The following is a 17,307-nucleotide window of genomic DNA, read 5'->3' on the forward strand; positions in this document are numbered from 1 at the left end:
AGTTCTTGGGAAGGAGCTTGGGGATGTCACTCTCCCCAGCTGCCTGGGGTTGAGAGCTGCTTTTAACAAGACTCACTGCAAAACAAACTCTCACTGCTATTTTATTTACTACCTTTTTTCATAAAAGCAAAAATTCTCTTTGGATTTCTTTGGTTAGCAAAAACAGGTTCTAATGTAGGGCTTTTCTAAAAGCAAAGTGAATTAAGGGGAACGTTCTAAAAGAGGGGGATACCGAAACAGGAAGATGATAGGTAAGCAGTGAGGAGCAAAGTGAAAAGGCTAGAGTCTACAAGATCAGTTGGAAGGCTATTGCTCTAGTCCACAAGGAGAGGTAGTAACAGCTTGAATTAAGGAGTGGCTATAAAATGGAAGAAGAAAAAAAGACAAATAATGTACTCATTGCAACCATTCTATGAAAACTTACTGGTTATAGGCAGCAGGCAGGTGAAACCTGTCCAGCCAAGTCCAGGACAGTTTTGTACACAAACACACACACATACACACGGAATGGGAAAGCTGGATTAATCAATCAGAAAAATTAATTAGAAGCATGTTTTTATTTGGCTTCAGTTACCAGAGCACTTTAGTGTTAATTCTTCAGATATTTGCCCCCCCTCACCTTTTTCTGTTTGACTCATATGCTGGGGAAATACACATATATAACGCCTTCTACATTCCAGGCAGAGAGCTTTAGTTCTCCGTTCTCATAACCCTTATTTTATAGAAATAGAAAGAGCTTTAGTTCTCCGTTCTCATAACCCTTATTTTATAGAAGAGAAAGCTGAAGCATAAGCAGGTTAAGTAATTTGCTGGAGGTAATGCAGCTAATAAGGGAAGTAGTAAAGATTAAGTGCAGGCGTTCTGGTTCTAGTGTATCTATTCTTAGCACTACACCAGAATAAATGGGTATGGCAGATTATGCTGAAGACCTGATTCTGAGACCACAGTCCCTCCGTCTGTAAAATGGCGATAATAACAACGTTAGGAGTCTGGTGCAAAGGAGTGAGATAATGAATATGAATGTGAACTTCAAATTACGTGTGTGACCCCACATACGAGCTTTTCATAATATGAATACGTGAGCTCCAGCATTGTAACGAATCAACTGGTGAAGTTCGCAGCGCCAGAGCGAGACCCCGCCCCCTAGCTCCGCCCACCGCGAGCGGCAGGTGGGGCTCGCAGACCTTCTTTGCGCATGCGGAAACTGCTGCCCGCTCCCACCTCTAACGCAGGCCGAGAGTAGCTACCGTTTCTGAGAGGACGATTCGTGAGGAGGCCCTTGGCGCGGTTTTCCTTTCCTCTCCCTTCTGCGGTGCCTGGCCGTGCTTCACCTGTGCCTAGAGCGTGGTGTGTTCTCGTCTACTTGCCTGACTTTCTGCAGACGGCGCCTTTCGTTGGCCCAACAGTTCCTTGTCGAAAGTGCCGGCCCCCGCGCCGGCACCGGCCGTAGCCGGGTGGGAAGGCTCAAGATGGCGTGCCTGTTGGAGACCCCAATCCGCATGAGCGTCCTCTCGGTGAGTGACCGCCGCAGCTGCCCGCCGGCTCGAGAGCTCGGGCTGCCCGGCAGCATTCACCCCAAACGCGGAGTGCCTCCTGGACACCACCCCTTGGGGTGGTTTCCGGCTCAGCTTTGGGCCGTGGAGAGAGAGGGTGGGCAGGAGGAATAGACGGGACCCCGACCGAGCCAGAAACGTCTCCCAACTCCAGGAGCTCCCACCGGTACCGTTTCTCGGGTGGCCTCTGGCGGACGGGGTGGTTGGGCGTACGGGCCGGTGGCTCGGCGTGGGCTTTGCCAGGTGCTTCACTGAACCTTCCTCTCCGCCTTGCTGCTTCTCCGGGCCGAGCGCTCTGCCCTGTGAGGTGCCGGGCTTGCCACTGGCCTGGGAAAGAGCGCCCATTCAGCGCCCCGCGGCTTTGGCTAGGAGAGGTGCAGGCACTTTGGGCCCCCACAGCCTGAGAGGGTCAGGGCAGGTCTGTGGCTTCTGTCGCGTCTCGGCACGGGCTAGAACTGCTTGCTTCTGGGCAACGGAGATTTCATGTCAGCTGCAGCATATTTTAACGTCTGTAGCTATTTAAGCCCCTTTTCTCCTTTCTGCTTTGGAAGTTGCTGCTCGGAGTCTAAAGGAACCTGTGCCTGGCATAACTTTTTCCTTTAAGGGGAGTCAAGCACTGGGGGGAAAACTCAATTTTCCTATTATTGAAAGAGGGAATGTATTGACCCGCCAGGAAGTAACACCTAGTTGTTTGGGGTTTTTTTAAGTTAAAATAAAAATCCAAAATACAACTTTTACTTTACACTGTGTAGCTCTTAAGAACCCGGACCCAGAGTGAAAGTTACTGAGGGATTAACTTCAAAGGGTTTTACAACAATTTAGAGCTGCCAACCAGAGAATAAACACTTTACCAATGGTCCATTTGCTGTTGCTGAAGTAGGCAAAGACTAATTGGCCATTTTTTAGACTTGTGGAAACTGTCCGATACTGAGAGGGTGGTTGGATTACAGTTTACCTGACTTGTCAGGTTCCTAAAATCTGTGATTCCATCCGGTTTCTCTTCTCTTCCCGGACTTCTGTCACAGAGGCACTCACCTTTCTGGAAGCACTTAGGACGTTTGCTATGATTCAGGGTTAGAACACTGAAATACTGTAGCCTAGATAATTTAAGGGGGTGGGGGCTGTCATCCAATTTGTCTCTTGATCAATTTTAGCAGTCCTTTTCCTTATTTTATACAGCTTGGGGAAACAGTGTTCATCTAAGTATTGAATCAGGTTAGCCTTTTATTCTACTTCTCTAGTATTTTGTGGGCAAGCAGGTAAATGACTTTTTCCTATTTTTTTTTTTTTAAAGTATGCCTCTCAACTGTCCTTAAGTCCCTTTAATTATCTTGTTTATCCTTCATTTCACCTGGAGCTTCTTTTTTTGTACATTGTCAACTTGTATCAGGCTTACAATTGAAAATTTTCATTTGTTTCACTCCCTTAGTAAATAATGTTTCCTGTTTAATTTTATGCAGAAGCTTTTAGTGGGGATTTGCTTTAGTTCTAATCTCATTGGGGGCTTAGGTATTTTTCACAGTCCCAAAGTCTTGTCTGTCAATTCATCAATTACAGAGCTTTAGGAAATCAGACACTGCTATGGCACTGCCTTTTGAAATACAAAGTGCAGGTAGAACAGGAAATTTTAATCAGAAATTACCTTGAAAATAATTGATTCCTTTAATAGGCTACTTACTGTGCACCAGTTACATACAACACTGTTTAATGTTTATTTTTAGGGAATGTGAGGATGAGATAAGTTATGCCCTCAGGGATCTCACAGTCTGAATGAGTCCACGGCATGATAAGCATCATTCGGCATGATAAGCATCATTCAAGCAAGGGGCAAGTCGTATGGCTTTAACGGTTTCATTCAAGACCCTTTATACCTTCTCCCCAATGAGAAATCTCATTCAGTCTTAAACCTTAATTGTGACCAACTCACATATTACATTGCCAACCTTGACTTTTTTCCCCGCGTAGTCTCATATCTTTAATTTCGTGGATGTTACCTGAGACTTGTAAAGAAGCACATTCCCTTCTCCTAAGAGGACTTAACTATGACTTTCTATTTCTGTTAATAGTACTGGTTTTCATTGATTACTCACTGTTAAACCTCTTGGATCATCTTTGGTCCTTCCCCCCTTCATGCCCCTGTATTTAATCAGTCCTTAAGTTCTCTTGGTTCTTAGTATTTCACACATGTGGCTGTTCCCATGGCCAGCCTCTCATCATTTTGTGCCTTCATTACCACAGTGTCATCGAAATTATTTTTACCACTTCTTAAGTCTTACCCTCTCAGTTCGGGTCCATTCTCCTTAGTAATTTTCCTATAGAAAACATTGGACACGCTACTTTCCTGTTTCAGTTCTTTAGTGGGTTCCTGTTGCCAAAAGGTTGATAATCATGTTCAACTTCGGATAAAAGATTCTTTATCCTTTGCATGAGCCTTCTATTCCATGTAAACCGGCTTTCTCAAAGTGAAGTGATCTTAGGTTCTTCCAAACCCAGTAACTCTTACTGTCTGCCTGCTCATTTGTACATATGAATTATAGCTTTGTATGGATTCATTCATCTAATATATTTTGAACTTCTCGGTCATTTGCCAGGCATGTCATTGGGTTTGGGAATACCGTGGTGAGCTGCATAGACCTGTCTTTGCCCTTTTAGCCTAATGGGGAAAATAGGTATCAAACCATTACACAGTTCTTTAGTTGTGAATAGTGATTAGTGTTATGAATGAAAAATATAGGGTGCTGTATGAGCACGTAGTAGGGGAACTAATTTAATGTAGAGGGCAATGAGGGGAGCTAGGGAGGATTTCCATGAAGAAGTGATAATGAACTGAGAGAGTTCAAGGATGGTTACGAACTAACTAGAAAAACAGAAGTGTGTTCCATGCAAAGGGAACTGCTTTTGCAGAGGCCCTGAGACCTTTAATAATTGTTCTAGCTTCTTAGTAAATTAATTCAGAGGTAAGTACTTGACTTTTTCTTAACCCCACTGCTATTTATAGCACTATGTCTTGCATATACTAGATAATTCAGTAAATGTTTGGTTAAGCTATTTGTTTTGGGGAGTTGAACAAACTCTCCAGCTATCTTTCTAGACTGCACCATGATCATCCCTATCCATCTTTGGTTTGCACTTTGGTTTTATTACCCTTTTCAACAAATGTATAAATTCTCTCATGTTTCCCAAACTCTTGAGTGATTTCACAGTGATTAGATTGTTTAAAACTTTTTATTCTGAAATAATTACAGATTCATGGGAGGTTACAAGATAATACAGAAAGATCCCTGTGTACACATCACCCGGTTTCCCCCTGTTGGTTACATTTTATGTAACTATAGTACAGTATCAAAACCAGGAAGTTGATAATGGTATATGTAGAGTTCTGTATCATTTTATCATGAATGTAGTATAGCCATCACCACAATCAAAATGCAGAATTAGACTATCACCAAAAAATCTCCCTTATGCTATCTCTTTATAGTCAGACCTACCAACCCCCTGCCTCTAACCCCTGGTGACCACTAATTCCATCTCTGAAAATTTGTCATGTTTTATTATGTTACAAGAATACAGTATGTGACCTTTTGAGATTGGTTTTGTCATTTAACGTAGTGCCCTTGGGATCCATCCAAGTTGTGTGTATCAATAGTTTGTTCTGTTTTACTGCTAACTTTTCATATCTCTGAGATTAATGCCCTGGAGTGTTAATTGCTAGGTTGTGTGGTAAACGTATGTTTAGTTCTTAAAGAAACTGACACCTTTCTGGAGTAGATATACCATTTTACATTTCCATCAGTAATGTATGAGAGATCCAATTTCTCTGTACCCTCGCTAGCATTTGGTGTAGTCATTATTTTTTATTTTAGCTGTTCTAAATAGATGCATAATGATAATTCATCATGGTCTTAATTTGCATTTCTTTAATGATAAATAGTGTCAAAAATATTTTCATTACTTGCCATCCATATTTTATTGGATAAAGAAATATTTTAGTGAAGTATTCATATCCTTTTGCCCACTTCCTAATTGGGCTGCTTGTTTTTTGACTGTTGAGTTTTGAAAGCTCTTTATAATAGATTCTAGGTATGAGTGCTTTGTCAGATAAGTGCTTTGAAAATATTTTCTCCCAGATCTGTAGCTTATCTTTTCATCCTTTCAACCATAGGATAAAAAATGAACTTTGAGGTCTTCTGGGTAGCTCAGTTGGTTAAGTGACTGCCTTCGGCTCAGGTCATGATCCTGGAGTTGGCGGGATCAAGTTCTACATAGGGCTCTCTGCTCAGCAGGGATTCTGCTTCTCCCTCTCATCCTCCCCCCCCCCCCCATGCACACCCTCTCTCTCTCTCTCTCAAATAAATAAAATATTTAAAAAAATGAACTTTGATCTCAACTTCACACCTTATGCGAAAATTAATTCAAAATGGATCATAGACTTAATTACAAAACATAAAATGAAACTTTAAGAGTAAACAACAGAAAATCTGCAGAATCTTGGACTTGATGAAGAAGTTTAGACATAACACCAAAACCATGATGTATTTAAAAACTTTTTAAAATTAAAAATTAATAATTGGATTTTACAAAAATGAAAATTTATCTGTGTGAAAGATTCTTAAGAGGATGATTGCATTTTACTTTCGTCACTTCTAATGATTTGAGAGAGGCAAGGTAATAAAATTTTATTGAATAACATTGTAGGCTGGTATAGACAACTAAGGCATCTATTAATTTTAATTGTCTCCTTTACAGTGTTACCTAGTGCCATCATGTCTTTTTGACAAGCAGCTAGTAGAACTGTACAGGGTATTCCAAGTCTGAGTATTCCTTGATTTTGTTCTGTTCTTGATAATTATAAGCGTTTGTTGGCCTTAAGCTGCATATTGATTTGCTCTCTTAATGGACATCTGACAATAGGAAAAATTTTTATGTGATGCTAAGGCCAGCTATACCATAAGCATGAATTTGACCTCTCTTGGTTTTTTGTAATAAATGCAAAATAAAATTTGGTCAGCACATTTTAGTTTGCCATTAATTCATTCCACAAGCACCAGGAACCTCAGATATGTTAGGAGGTATTCCTAATAGTGATTTAACAGTATGAACTTCCAAATCTTTACTTGCAATGTATGAGGAATGGGAAATGCTCATTGTCTTTGTCCAGGCATTGTGTTGTCTCTTTAAGGGAAGATTGCTGCCTGAATTCAGACACTGAGTGCTCAAGAAGTTTTTTAAGCTTGGGGCACCTGAGTGGCTCAGTTGATAAAGTGTCTGCCTTCAGCTCAGGTCATGATCCCAGGGTCCTGGGATTGGACCCCACATCTTGCACCCTGCTCAGTGGGGAATGTGCTTCTCCCTCTCCCTGCCCCCTTCTCGTGCTCTCTCGCTCACTCACTCTCTCGAATAAATAAATAAAATCTTTTTTTAAAAAGTGGCTTTTTTTTTTTTTTTTTAGCTTTATCAAGAATTAGAAACAGCATAGGGTCTTTCTGTTTCACTGTCTCCTCCTATTCTCTTTAAGACTTTCAAAATAGTGCCAGGAGCCAGGAAATTCAGTGGTTTTGACTTGTATCTTTTTCATTTTTGATTTGGGAATTGCTTTGCAGTGCCATCTGTCATATTGGCTTCTGAGTAAAGATACGGAGTGATTGACAAAGAACAATTTCTGTTACCTTCTGGAAACCGAGAACAGCTACCTTCACTTAACAGTGGTGCTATGATCCTTGGGACTATTTAGATAAGAATGAAAGGTATTCCAAATAAGAGCCGTTTTGCAGAAACAGCCCCCCACTTGTCACTTTGATAAGGGAAAACTGGCCTTTTTCTATAAAATCAGAAGAATAATGAGTTAGTTACATTCTCCAATATGTTCATAGTACAGTTATTGGAGTAGGGGGAATAATAAGAGAGTTTTATGCTTGCCTCATGAAAATGAAAAGTTGTGGTCCAGAGGGAAGAGTTTCTAGCTTACAGGATCTATTAATATTTGGTGGTCTTTAGGACCTGCAAAATTATTATAGAATGCGAGATTCTTTCTCTTCAGGAGTGTTTTAAGGGCTCCTGGGTGGCTCAGTTGGTTAGGTGGCTGCCTTCAGTTGAGGTCATGATCTTGTGGTCCTGGGATCAAGCCCCACATTGGGCTCCCTGCCCGCAGGGAACCTGCTTCTCCCTCTTTTCCCTGCTCATGCTTTCTTTCACTGCCTTTCTCTCAAATAAATAAATAAAAATTTTTTAAGTGTTCTAAGAATTTATTAGGCTTTCAGAAAGTTATAGGTGGTCACTGATCGAATAAGGAAAAGAGTCATGATCATAATCAAATATGACTGACAGGATTTTTACCTTTACAACTAGGTGGTATCATCTACTGAGGTTTAGGAGAGGAACATGTTAGGGAAGTAAGGAGGAAAAGTAAGTTTCATTTTAGACATGCTGAGTTTGCTGTGTGTTGTGGACATTCCTTTAGAGGTGTCAAATAAGCAGGTGGATATTCTGGAGTGTTTTTCATACCACCAAGCAATTCTCTAATTCTCTCTGGACCCCATGTGGGTGTTGTACAATTTAACTGAATTCTGACATGTCTACCTGAAGATAGAGTCAGATCCCATAGGTAAAGGGATCAGTCCTACAAGACTGCCCTTCTTCAGGCACTAGTTGCAAGTCCAGGTTGTTCTTCTGTGCCTCTGTCCAATCAGCTATAAATTAGAGGTTCTCACAATGCCCTCCTTGGTTTCGATAATTTGTTAGAATGGTTCACAAAGCTCAGGAAAATCCTTACTTATGTTTGCCAGTTTATTATAAAGGATATAGATGAACATGGATAGCTCCAGATAATGAGGTACATAGGGCAAGATCCAGAAGTGTCCAAAATGCAGAAACTTCTTTTTTGTTGGAATTGGGGTATGCCACCCTTCTAGCACTTGCATGTGTTCACCAGCCCAGAAGTTCATCAGATTTTATTGAGATTTAATCTCCCCCTCCCCATTTTTCCCCCTCTCAGAATTTGCTGCATAGGATTGGAAGTTTCAGCCCTCTAGTCACATGGTCTTTCGGGTTACCAGTCTCATCCTGAGCCTAACTGTTCATGGCATAAACTCATGTGTGCTCAAAGGGGGATTCTTATGAATAACCAAAGACACTCCTATCACTTAGGAAATCCCGAGGGTTTTAATAGCTTTGTGCCAGGAGCTGCGACAAAGACAACATATATTTATTATACTACAAACATAAAGATCTGGTACTTAAACGGGGTGATCATTATTTGGGAGTTATTATTATTATCACCATATTGATCAGTAGTTCTTACTTTTTAAGGATAAGAGTCTCAACATCCTCTTCCCAGGAAAACACCTGCCATCTTTATGCACCTGCCTAAAGAATCACATATTTTCAGTTGGTTCATGATTCCCTGGAACCTACACATCAGTCTTGAGTTAGTAATTCCTATTTTTTTTACTGATGCCAGAGTCAGTCACAAAAACATATATAGCAAAATTTAGAAGTCATTTACATTTGTTTTTGAGTGGTAAAAATTGTAACAATAAGATTTAAAAACTCATATAAGGTATCATGTGGGGCTTGGCTCTGAAGAAGCATAATCTTTTGCCCAGAGTAAGTGGTGATCTTCTGTGGGGTGTGCTATCTCTACAGAAAGGGTTTTGTGTAGCAGATGGTCTAGCAGATCTGGGGGGAAAGGGTAGGTTAGCTGGCGATCAACAGTAGGACACCTGGGGGGTCTGGGCACAGGCCAAGTGGAATAGAAAGATTACAAGTGGCCTATAATACTGACATGATTGTCCAGGCCACAGTGTGGATGATGGGTCAGACAGATCCTTAGTGGTACTATAGTAGGAAAGCTAATGCATCAATTGTTGGAAGTGGTGGGCTGAGTCTGAGTCAAGCACCATGGATAGCTCCGAGGCAATGGTGTTCACGGTTCATAAGAACCTGAAGCAAATAAACTCTCTAAAAAAAAAAAAAAAAAAAAAAAAAAATCAGTAGACAGCTAGCCTATCTGAATGCTTCCACTTACAGGGGGTACCATGAAAGATGGTACCCAGGATATCTAAGTCATTATATCATTTCAGTCTTGAATAATAATTTAAACTATTCTTGTGGCCCATCCATGTATGAATAACCTCACTGTGTTTTGTCAAGATTCAGTATTAAGCATTTGAATACATCCTAATGGATTTCCTGGGTTATCTTATCATCTTGGGAGGCATTTGAATGAACCTAGCCAACCCAGAGAATATCTCAATCTTAGTAAAACTCCTCACAAACGTTGTTAGTCCTGTGTCCCAGAGATGGTTTTTGCCTCCTTGGACTTAGACATTTGTGCTGCTTTGTATGTTGATCCTTACTTATTTCCTTTTCTTTATCTGGAAGGATCTCTTGTTAGCCGTCAGTTTTTAGACATTCCCATCTACATTGAAGAGTAAGTGAATAAAATTTGTTTATTTATTTTTAAAGATTTTGTTTATTTATTTGTCAGAGAGTGAGCAAAAGTAGGCAGAGTGACAGGCAGAGGCAGAGAGAGAAGCAGGCTCCCTGCTGAGCAAGGAGCTTGATGCGATGTCCTGACTCCATCCCAGGACCCTGGGATTATGACCTGAGCCAAAGGAAGCTGCTTAACTGACTGGGCCACCCAGGTATCCCAAGTGAATAGAATCTAATAGTGAGAAGGAACCTTATAGATCGTTCAGACCCAAACAACTCCTTATGATTTGACCATACTTTAAAAGGATAAACATTGCAGTACCTGATTAGAAAGGAGCATGAATGCTAAATTGCTTCCAGTTCTTGTGACCACCAAAACATGTTTCTGGCAATTGTTGATATTATAAAAGGTCTCTAGTATTTTATTATATTAAAAACTCAGTACAGAAAAAGTAAAGGCTACAACACTTTTATCTCATTTAATTAACTGTGCTGTGCTTTTTAAATTATGAAAGAAGTCCCTCTTTCTGTGAGTGTAAGCTATGGAGTCTTTGGAAGAAATCTGCAGATAATCTTTAGTTCATTCTTATCATTTTTTTTTTTTAATTGGGGGAAAACTGAGAACTAGAGAGGCAGACTTGCTCACTGTATATGCTATTATATAAAGTGTCAGAGCCATATATCCAAACACCTAATTAAAAAAACAAAACTGTGTTGGGGCGCCTGGGTGGCTCAGTGGGTTAAGCCTCTGCCTTCGGCTCAGGTCATGATCTCAGAGTCCTGGAATAGGACTTCCTCCTCTCTCTCTGCCTGCCTCTCTGCCTACTTGTGATCTCTCTCTGTCAAATAAATAAATAAAATCTTTAAAAAAAAACAACTGTGTGCACAGCCTTACATTTTAGAATTTTATTTTCAAACTCTGAGCACTGATTTACCATTTTAAAGTGTTTTCTTAACATGTAAATTCCGATTTTGAGTCTTATTTATTGAGAGTTCAGGGTTACCTCTTACCCAGGTAGTTATGTTAAAAATTATGTATTTAAGTATTTTCAGATTGTGTTTATGAAATTTAAACCTAATTATATTCTAGGAGTCTCAGCTGTCATAATTATGTTACATTCTATACAGATAGAATCCACCCAAACTGAAGTGCTATTTTATAAGCCTTCCAAATTTGCTAGAGGCTGCAAAAAAAATAGGGCTTTGCTTAATATGGAGAGAGAGGATGCTGTAAACCTCTAGAAACACTAAGGTACGAATCCCATGATAGAAAATATAAAGGATAAAAATAAAAAAATTTAAAAAAGGATAAAAATAGTTGCAAAAATCCAATGTGACAGGTTTGAAAGAATTTGAATGAGAATCTGATTTTTTTAAAAGATTTTATTTATTCATTTGAGAGAGACAGAGACAGGGCATGAGCAGTGGAGGGGCAGAGGGAAAGGGAGAAGCTGACCCCCACTGAGTGGGGAGCCTGATACCAACCTTGGCTTGATACCAAGACTGTGGGATCATGACCTGAGCCAAAGGCAGATGCTTAACCATCTGAGCCACCCAGGTACCCCGAGAATCTGATTGAGTTCTAATGAGGCCAGAAGTTTACTAGAATTCAAAAAGTAAAAGAAAAACAACAGAACACCAGGATCATGGGCTTTGAATAGTGCATGGGCATTTTCTTCTCATTTCTCTTCCTTTTGGAGGCAAGTGGGAATCTTGGAAAAATAGGAAGGGTATGATAGTTACCTGCAAGGAAAAAGCCAGTCTTTGTTGATGATTTTATTTTTGTGTATTGTCCGAGATGGACGGATTTTTTTTTTCCCCTCAAAGCTAGGAAAGAATTGTCTAGCGGTTAATTTAATTTAATTTAATTTTTAAAAGATTTTATTTATTTATTTATTTGACAGACAGAGATCCCAAGCAGGTGGGGAGGGGGGGAAGCACGCTCCCTGCAGAGCAGAGAGCCTGATGTGGGGTTCGATCCCAGGACGCTGGGATCATGACCTGAGCCAAAGACAGAGGCTTAACCCACTGAGCCACCCAGGTGGCCCTTACTTCAAGTTTTAAAACAGCAGTTGCACACTTTCATAACTCTTATTTTTTTTTCTTTTCTTTTTTTTTTAAATTTTATTGATTGATTGATTGATTGATTTTTAGTATTGTTTAGTATATTAGGTCATAGTTCTTGATTAATTTTTTTTTTTTGGCAGTATCCCTGGAAGCATTTATTATTTTACTATTCTTTAGGCAACATCTGTTTTTTTTTTTAATTTTTTATTTTTTATAAACATATATTTTTATCCCCAGGGGTACAGATCTGTGAATCACCAGGTTTACACACTTCACAGCACTCACCATAGCAATACCCTCCCCAATGTCCATAACCCCACCCCCTGCTCCCGACCCCCCTCCCCCCAGCAACCCTCAGTTTGTTTTGTGAGGTTAAGAGTCACTTATGGTTTGTCTCCCTCCCAATCCCATCTTGTTTCATTTATTCTTCTCCTACTCCCTTAACCCCCCCATGTTGTATCTCCACTTCCTCATATCAGGGAGATCATATGAGAGTTGTCTTTCTCTGGTTGACTTATTTTGCTAAGCATGATACCCTCTAGCTCCATCCACGTTGTCGCAAATGGCAAGATTTCATTTCTTTTGATGGCTGCATAGTATTCCATTGTGTATATATACCACCTCTTCTTTATCCATTCATCTGTTGATGGACATCTAGGTTCTTTCCATAGTTTGGCTATTGTAGACATTGCTGTTATAAACATTTGGGTGCACATGCCCCTTCGGATCACTACGTTTGTATCTTTAGGGTAAATACCCAGTAGTGCAATTGCTGGGTCATAGGGCAGTTCTATTTTCAACATTTTGAGGAACCTCCATGCTGTTTCCCAGAGTGGCTGCACCAGCTTGCATTTCCACCAACAGTGTAGGAAGGTTCCCCTTTCTCCGCATCCTCGCCAGCATCTGTCATTTCCTGATGTGTTAATTTTAGCCATTCTGACTGGTGTGAGGTGATACCTCATTGTGGTTTTGATTTGTATTTCCCTGATGCCGAGTGATGTGGAGCACTTTTTCATGTGTCTGTTGGCCATCTGGATGTCTTCTTTGCAGAAATGTCTGTTCATGTCCTCTGCCCATTTCTCTATTGGATTCTTTGTTCTTTGGGTGTTGAGTTTGCTAAGTTCTCTATAGATTTTGGACACTAGCCCTTTATCTGATATGTCGTTTGCAAATATCTTCTCCCATTCTGTCAGTTGTCTTTTGGTTTTGTTAACTGTTTCCTTTGCTGTGCAAAAGCTTTTGATCTTGATGAAATCCCAATAGTTCATTTTTGCCCTTGTTTCCCTTGCCCTTGGTGATGTTCCTAGGAAGACGTTGCTGCGGCTGAGGTCGAAGAGGTTGCTGCCTGTGTTCTCCTCAAGGATTTTGATGGATTCCTTTCTCACATTGAGGTCCTTCATCCATTTTGAGTCTTACTTTCGTGTGTGGTGTAAGGAAATGGTCCAATTTCATTTTTCTACATGTGGCTGTGCAATTTTCCCAACACCATTTATTGAAGAGGCTGTCTTTTTTCCATTGGACATTCTTGCCTGCTTTGTCGAAGATTAGTTGACCGTAGAGTTGAGGGTTCATTTCTGGGCTCTCTATTCTGTTCCATTGATCTATGTGTCTGTTTTTGTGCCAGTACCATGCTGTCTTGATGACAGCTTTGTAATACAGCTTGAAGTCTGGAATTGTGATGCCACCAACTTTGGCTTTCTTTTTCAATATTCCTTTGGCTACTCGAGGTCTTTTCTGGTTCCATATAAATTTTAGGATTATTTGTTCCATTTCTTTGAAAAAAATGGATGGTATTTTGATAGGAATTGCATTAAATGTGTAGATTGCTTTAGGTTATAGCTCTTAATTTTTAAGTTAAATCCCATTCATGGCAAGTCTGGATTTAGTAATTTGGCATTCAAACCCTTTTTTAAGAATGTGGTGGTTTTTTTTTTTTTCTTCCGAATGACAGGGATTTGTTTATTTTCATTTATTGAGGTATAATTGGTATACAGTATAATATTAGTTTCAGGGGGTACAACATAGTGATTTGACATTTCTATGTGTTGTGAAATTGTCACCAAAATATATCTAGTTACCACTTATCCCCTTACAAAGTTAGTACAGGGTTACTGACTCTGTTTCCCATGTTCCATTCTGTATATTACATCCCATGCCATATATTTTATTACTGGAACTATGCATTTATTGATTCCCCTCATCCATTTGGCCTGCTTCCACCACCCCCCCCCCCATTAATCTCTTCTATCTGTGAGTCTGGATTTCATTTTGTTTTTGTTTTTTAGATTCCATATATGAATGAAAACATGAATTATTTGTCTTTCTCAATCAGACTTACCTCACTTGTCATCGTACCTTCAGGGTCCATCCATGTTGTCACAAATGCCATGATTTCATTCTCTTTTATGTCTGAGTAATACTCCAGAGTGTATACTGTCCACCCTTGAACATCATGAGGATTAGGACACTGATCCCCCCCATGCAGTCAAAAATCCATATATAACTTTAAACTCCAAACTTTACTACTACTAACCTATTTTTGAACAGAAGACTTACTGATAACATAAGCAGCCAAATATCACATATATTGTATATATTAGATACTGTATTCTTATGATAAAGTAAGCTAGAGAAAAAGAAAATATTAAAACCATAAGGAAGAAAATACATTTATAGTACTATAAAAAATCTGCACGTAAGTGGACCTGTGAAATTCAGATGGTTGTATAAGGATCAAGTTATACATGCTGCATTTTCTTTATCCATTAGTACATTAATGGACATGTAGGTTTTTTTCATACTTTGGCATTGTAAATACTTCTGCCTTGCACATAAGGGTGCATATATCTCTCTGAATTAGTATTTTTGATTTCCTTAGCTAGATACCCAATAGTGGAATTGCTGGATTATGTGGTAGCTCTATTTTTAGTGTTTTTGAAGAACCTTTATATCGTTTTCTATAGTGCCTGCTCAATTTATATTTTTAGCAGTGCATGAGGATTCCCTTTTCTCCACAGCTTGCCCACACTTGTTATTTCTTGTGTTTTTTTTTTTTTTTAATCATAGCCATTCTCACAGCTGTAAGGTGATATCTCATTGTAGTTTTGATTTGCATTTCCCTGATGATTAATGATTTTGAGCATCTTTTCATATATCTATTGGCCATCTGTATGTATTATTAGAAAAATGTCTATTCAGATCCTCTGTCCATTTTTTAAATTGGATTTTTTTTGGTTACTGGGTTATTTGAGTTCTTTGTATATATATTTGATATGAACCCCTGGTAGGATATATAATTTGCCAGTATCTCCTCTTATTTATTGCCTTTTTGTTTTTTGTGGGATTTTTTGTTGTTGTTTTTTTTTTTGAGTGGGTTTTTTGCTCTGCAGAAGCTTTTTAGTATGCTGTATTCATATTTGTTTACTTTTGCTTTTGTTTCTATTGCTAGAAAACATTGCTAAGACCATTGTCAAGGAGCTTACTGCCTGTGTTTTCTTTTTCTTTTTTTTTTTTTTTTAAGATTTTATTTATTTATTTGACAGAGAGACAGAGAGAGGGGGAACACAAGCAGGAGGAGTGGGGGAGAGAGAGAAGCAGCTTCCCACTGAGCAGGGAGCCTGATTCACAGCTTGATCCAGGACTTTGGGATCATGACCTGAGCCACCCAGGCACCTCTATTTAAAGTTGTTTTTATATAAGTAGTGTAAAATAGTTGTCCAATTTAATTATTTTTCATTGTAGCTATTCAGTTTTTCCAACATAATTTAAAAACCGTCCTTTCCCATTGTCCTTTCCCATTCTTGACTCCTTTTTTGTAAGTTAGTTCACTATTTATAATTGGGTTTATTTCTGAGCTCTCTACTCTGTTCTTTGATCTACATGTGTCTTTTGACATTACCATACTATTTTGATTACTATAGCTTTGTAGTATAATTTGAAACCAGGGAGCACGATACCCCGGCTTAGTTTTGTTTTTTTTCCTCTTAAGGTTGTTTTGGCTATTCCAGGTCTTTTGTGGTTCCATATAAATTTTAGACTTATTCTCATTCTATGAAAAATGTCATTGGAATTTTAAGAGATTGAATTGAATCTGTAGATTGCTTCTGATGGTGTGGTTATTTTAACAATACTGATTTTTCCACTTTATGGACACAGAAAATTTTCCATTTATTGGTGTCTTCAGTTTCTTTTCCCAGTGTCCTATAATTTTTAGTGTATGGGTCTTTTACCATCTTGGTTAAGTTTATTCCTAGGCACTTTATTCTTTTTTTTGTAATTATAAATGTGATTGTTTTCTCAACTTCACTTTCTGATAGTTCATTATTAGTTTTTGTGTATTAATTTTATATCCTGCAAGTTTATTGAATTCTTTTATTATTTTTAATAGTTTTTTGATGGAATCTATGGATGTTCTGTATATATCACTGGCAAATAGTGACTGTTTGAATTTTTCCTTTCCAATATTATGCCTTTCCTTTTTCTTGCCTAATTGCTGTGGCAAGGGCTTCCAGTACTGTGTTGAATACAAGCGGGAAGAGTGGGCTTCCTTGTCTTGTTCCTTGTCTTGTTCCTGATATTAGTGAAAAGGCTCACTGTTGAGCGTATTAGCTGTGGGTTTGTCATGTATGGTCTTTATTATTTTGAAGTATGTTTCTTCTATACCCACTTAGTGAGGTTTTTTTTTTTTTAATGGATGTTGAATTTTGTCAAATGCTTTTTCTGCATCTATTGAGATGATCATGTAATTTTTATCTTTAATTTTGTTAATGTGTATGACATTGATTGCTTGTTGGATGTTGAACCATCCAACTTGATCCTAAATCCCACTTGATCATGATGTATGATCCTTTTACTACATTGTAGAGGTCAGCTTGGTAATATTTTGTTCAGGATTATTGCATCTATGTTCATCAGGGATGTTGGCCTGTAATTTTCTTTTATTGTGGTGTCCTTTTCTGGTTTTGGTATCAGGGTAATGCCTGCCTCATAAAATGAGTTTGGAAGCATTTCCACCTCCTGTATTTTTTGAAGGAGTTTGAGAAGGATCACCTTAAATCTTTGAATTAAATCTTCTGGAATAAACCAATAAAGCTCTCTGGTCATGGACTTTTGTTTTTTGGGATGTTTTTGACTACTGACTGAATGTTCTTACTAGTAATCGGTCTATTCTGATTTTGTTTCTTCATGAGTCAGTCTCGGAAGATTTTAAATTTCTAGTAATTGATCCATTTCTTCTGTGTTGTTTAATTTGTTGGCA

The 17,307-nt window shown here is 38.9% G+C and overlaps 1 protein-coding gene across 4 annotated transcripts in view; it reads left to right on the forward strand.

Annotated features, from left to right (window-relative positions):
• Positions 1–1,201: 1,201 nt before the first annotated feature.
• The window catches only part of ARMC8 (armadillo repeat containing 8), a 120,830-nt gene continuing 104,724 nt past the window's right edge, over positions 1,202–17,307 (forward strand). For all 4 annotated transcript variants that reach the window (XR_004283426.1, XR_004283427.1, XM_032334141.1 and 1 more), the window contains exon 1: positions 1,202–1,514. Coding sequence is in view for 1 of the 4 variants with exons in the window: in XM_032334141.1 (XP_032190032.1) it covers positions 1,470–1,514 (45 nt within the window). In the remaining 3 variants the exon portion in view is untranslated. The remainder of the gene's footprint in view (positions 1,515–17,307) is intronic.

Source organism: Mustela erminea, chromosome 1, assembly GCF_009829155.1.
Source record: "Mustela erminea isolate mMusErm1 chromosome 1, mMusErm1.Pri, whole genome shotgun sequence".
NCBI classification, from domain to species: domain Eukaryota; kingdom Metazoa; phylum Chordata; class Mammalia; order Carnivora; family Mustelidae; genus Mustela; species Mustela erminea.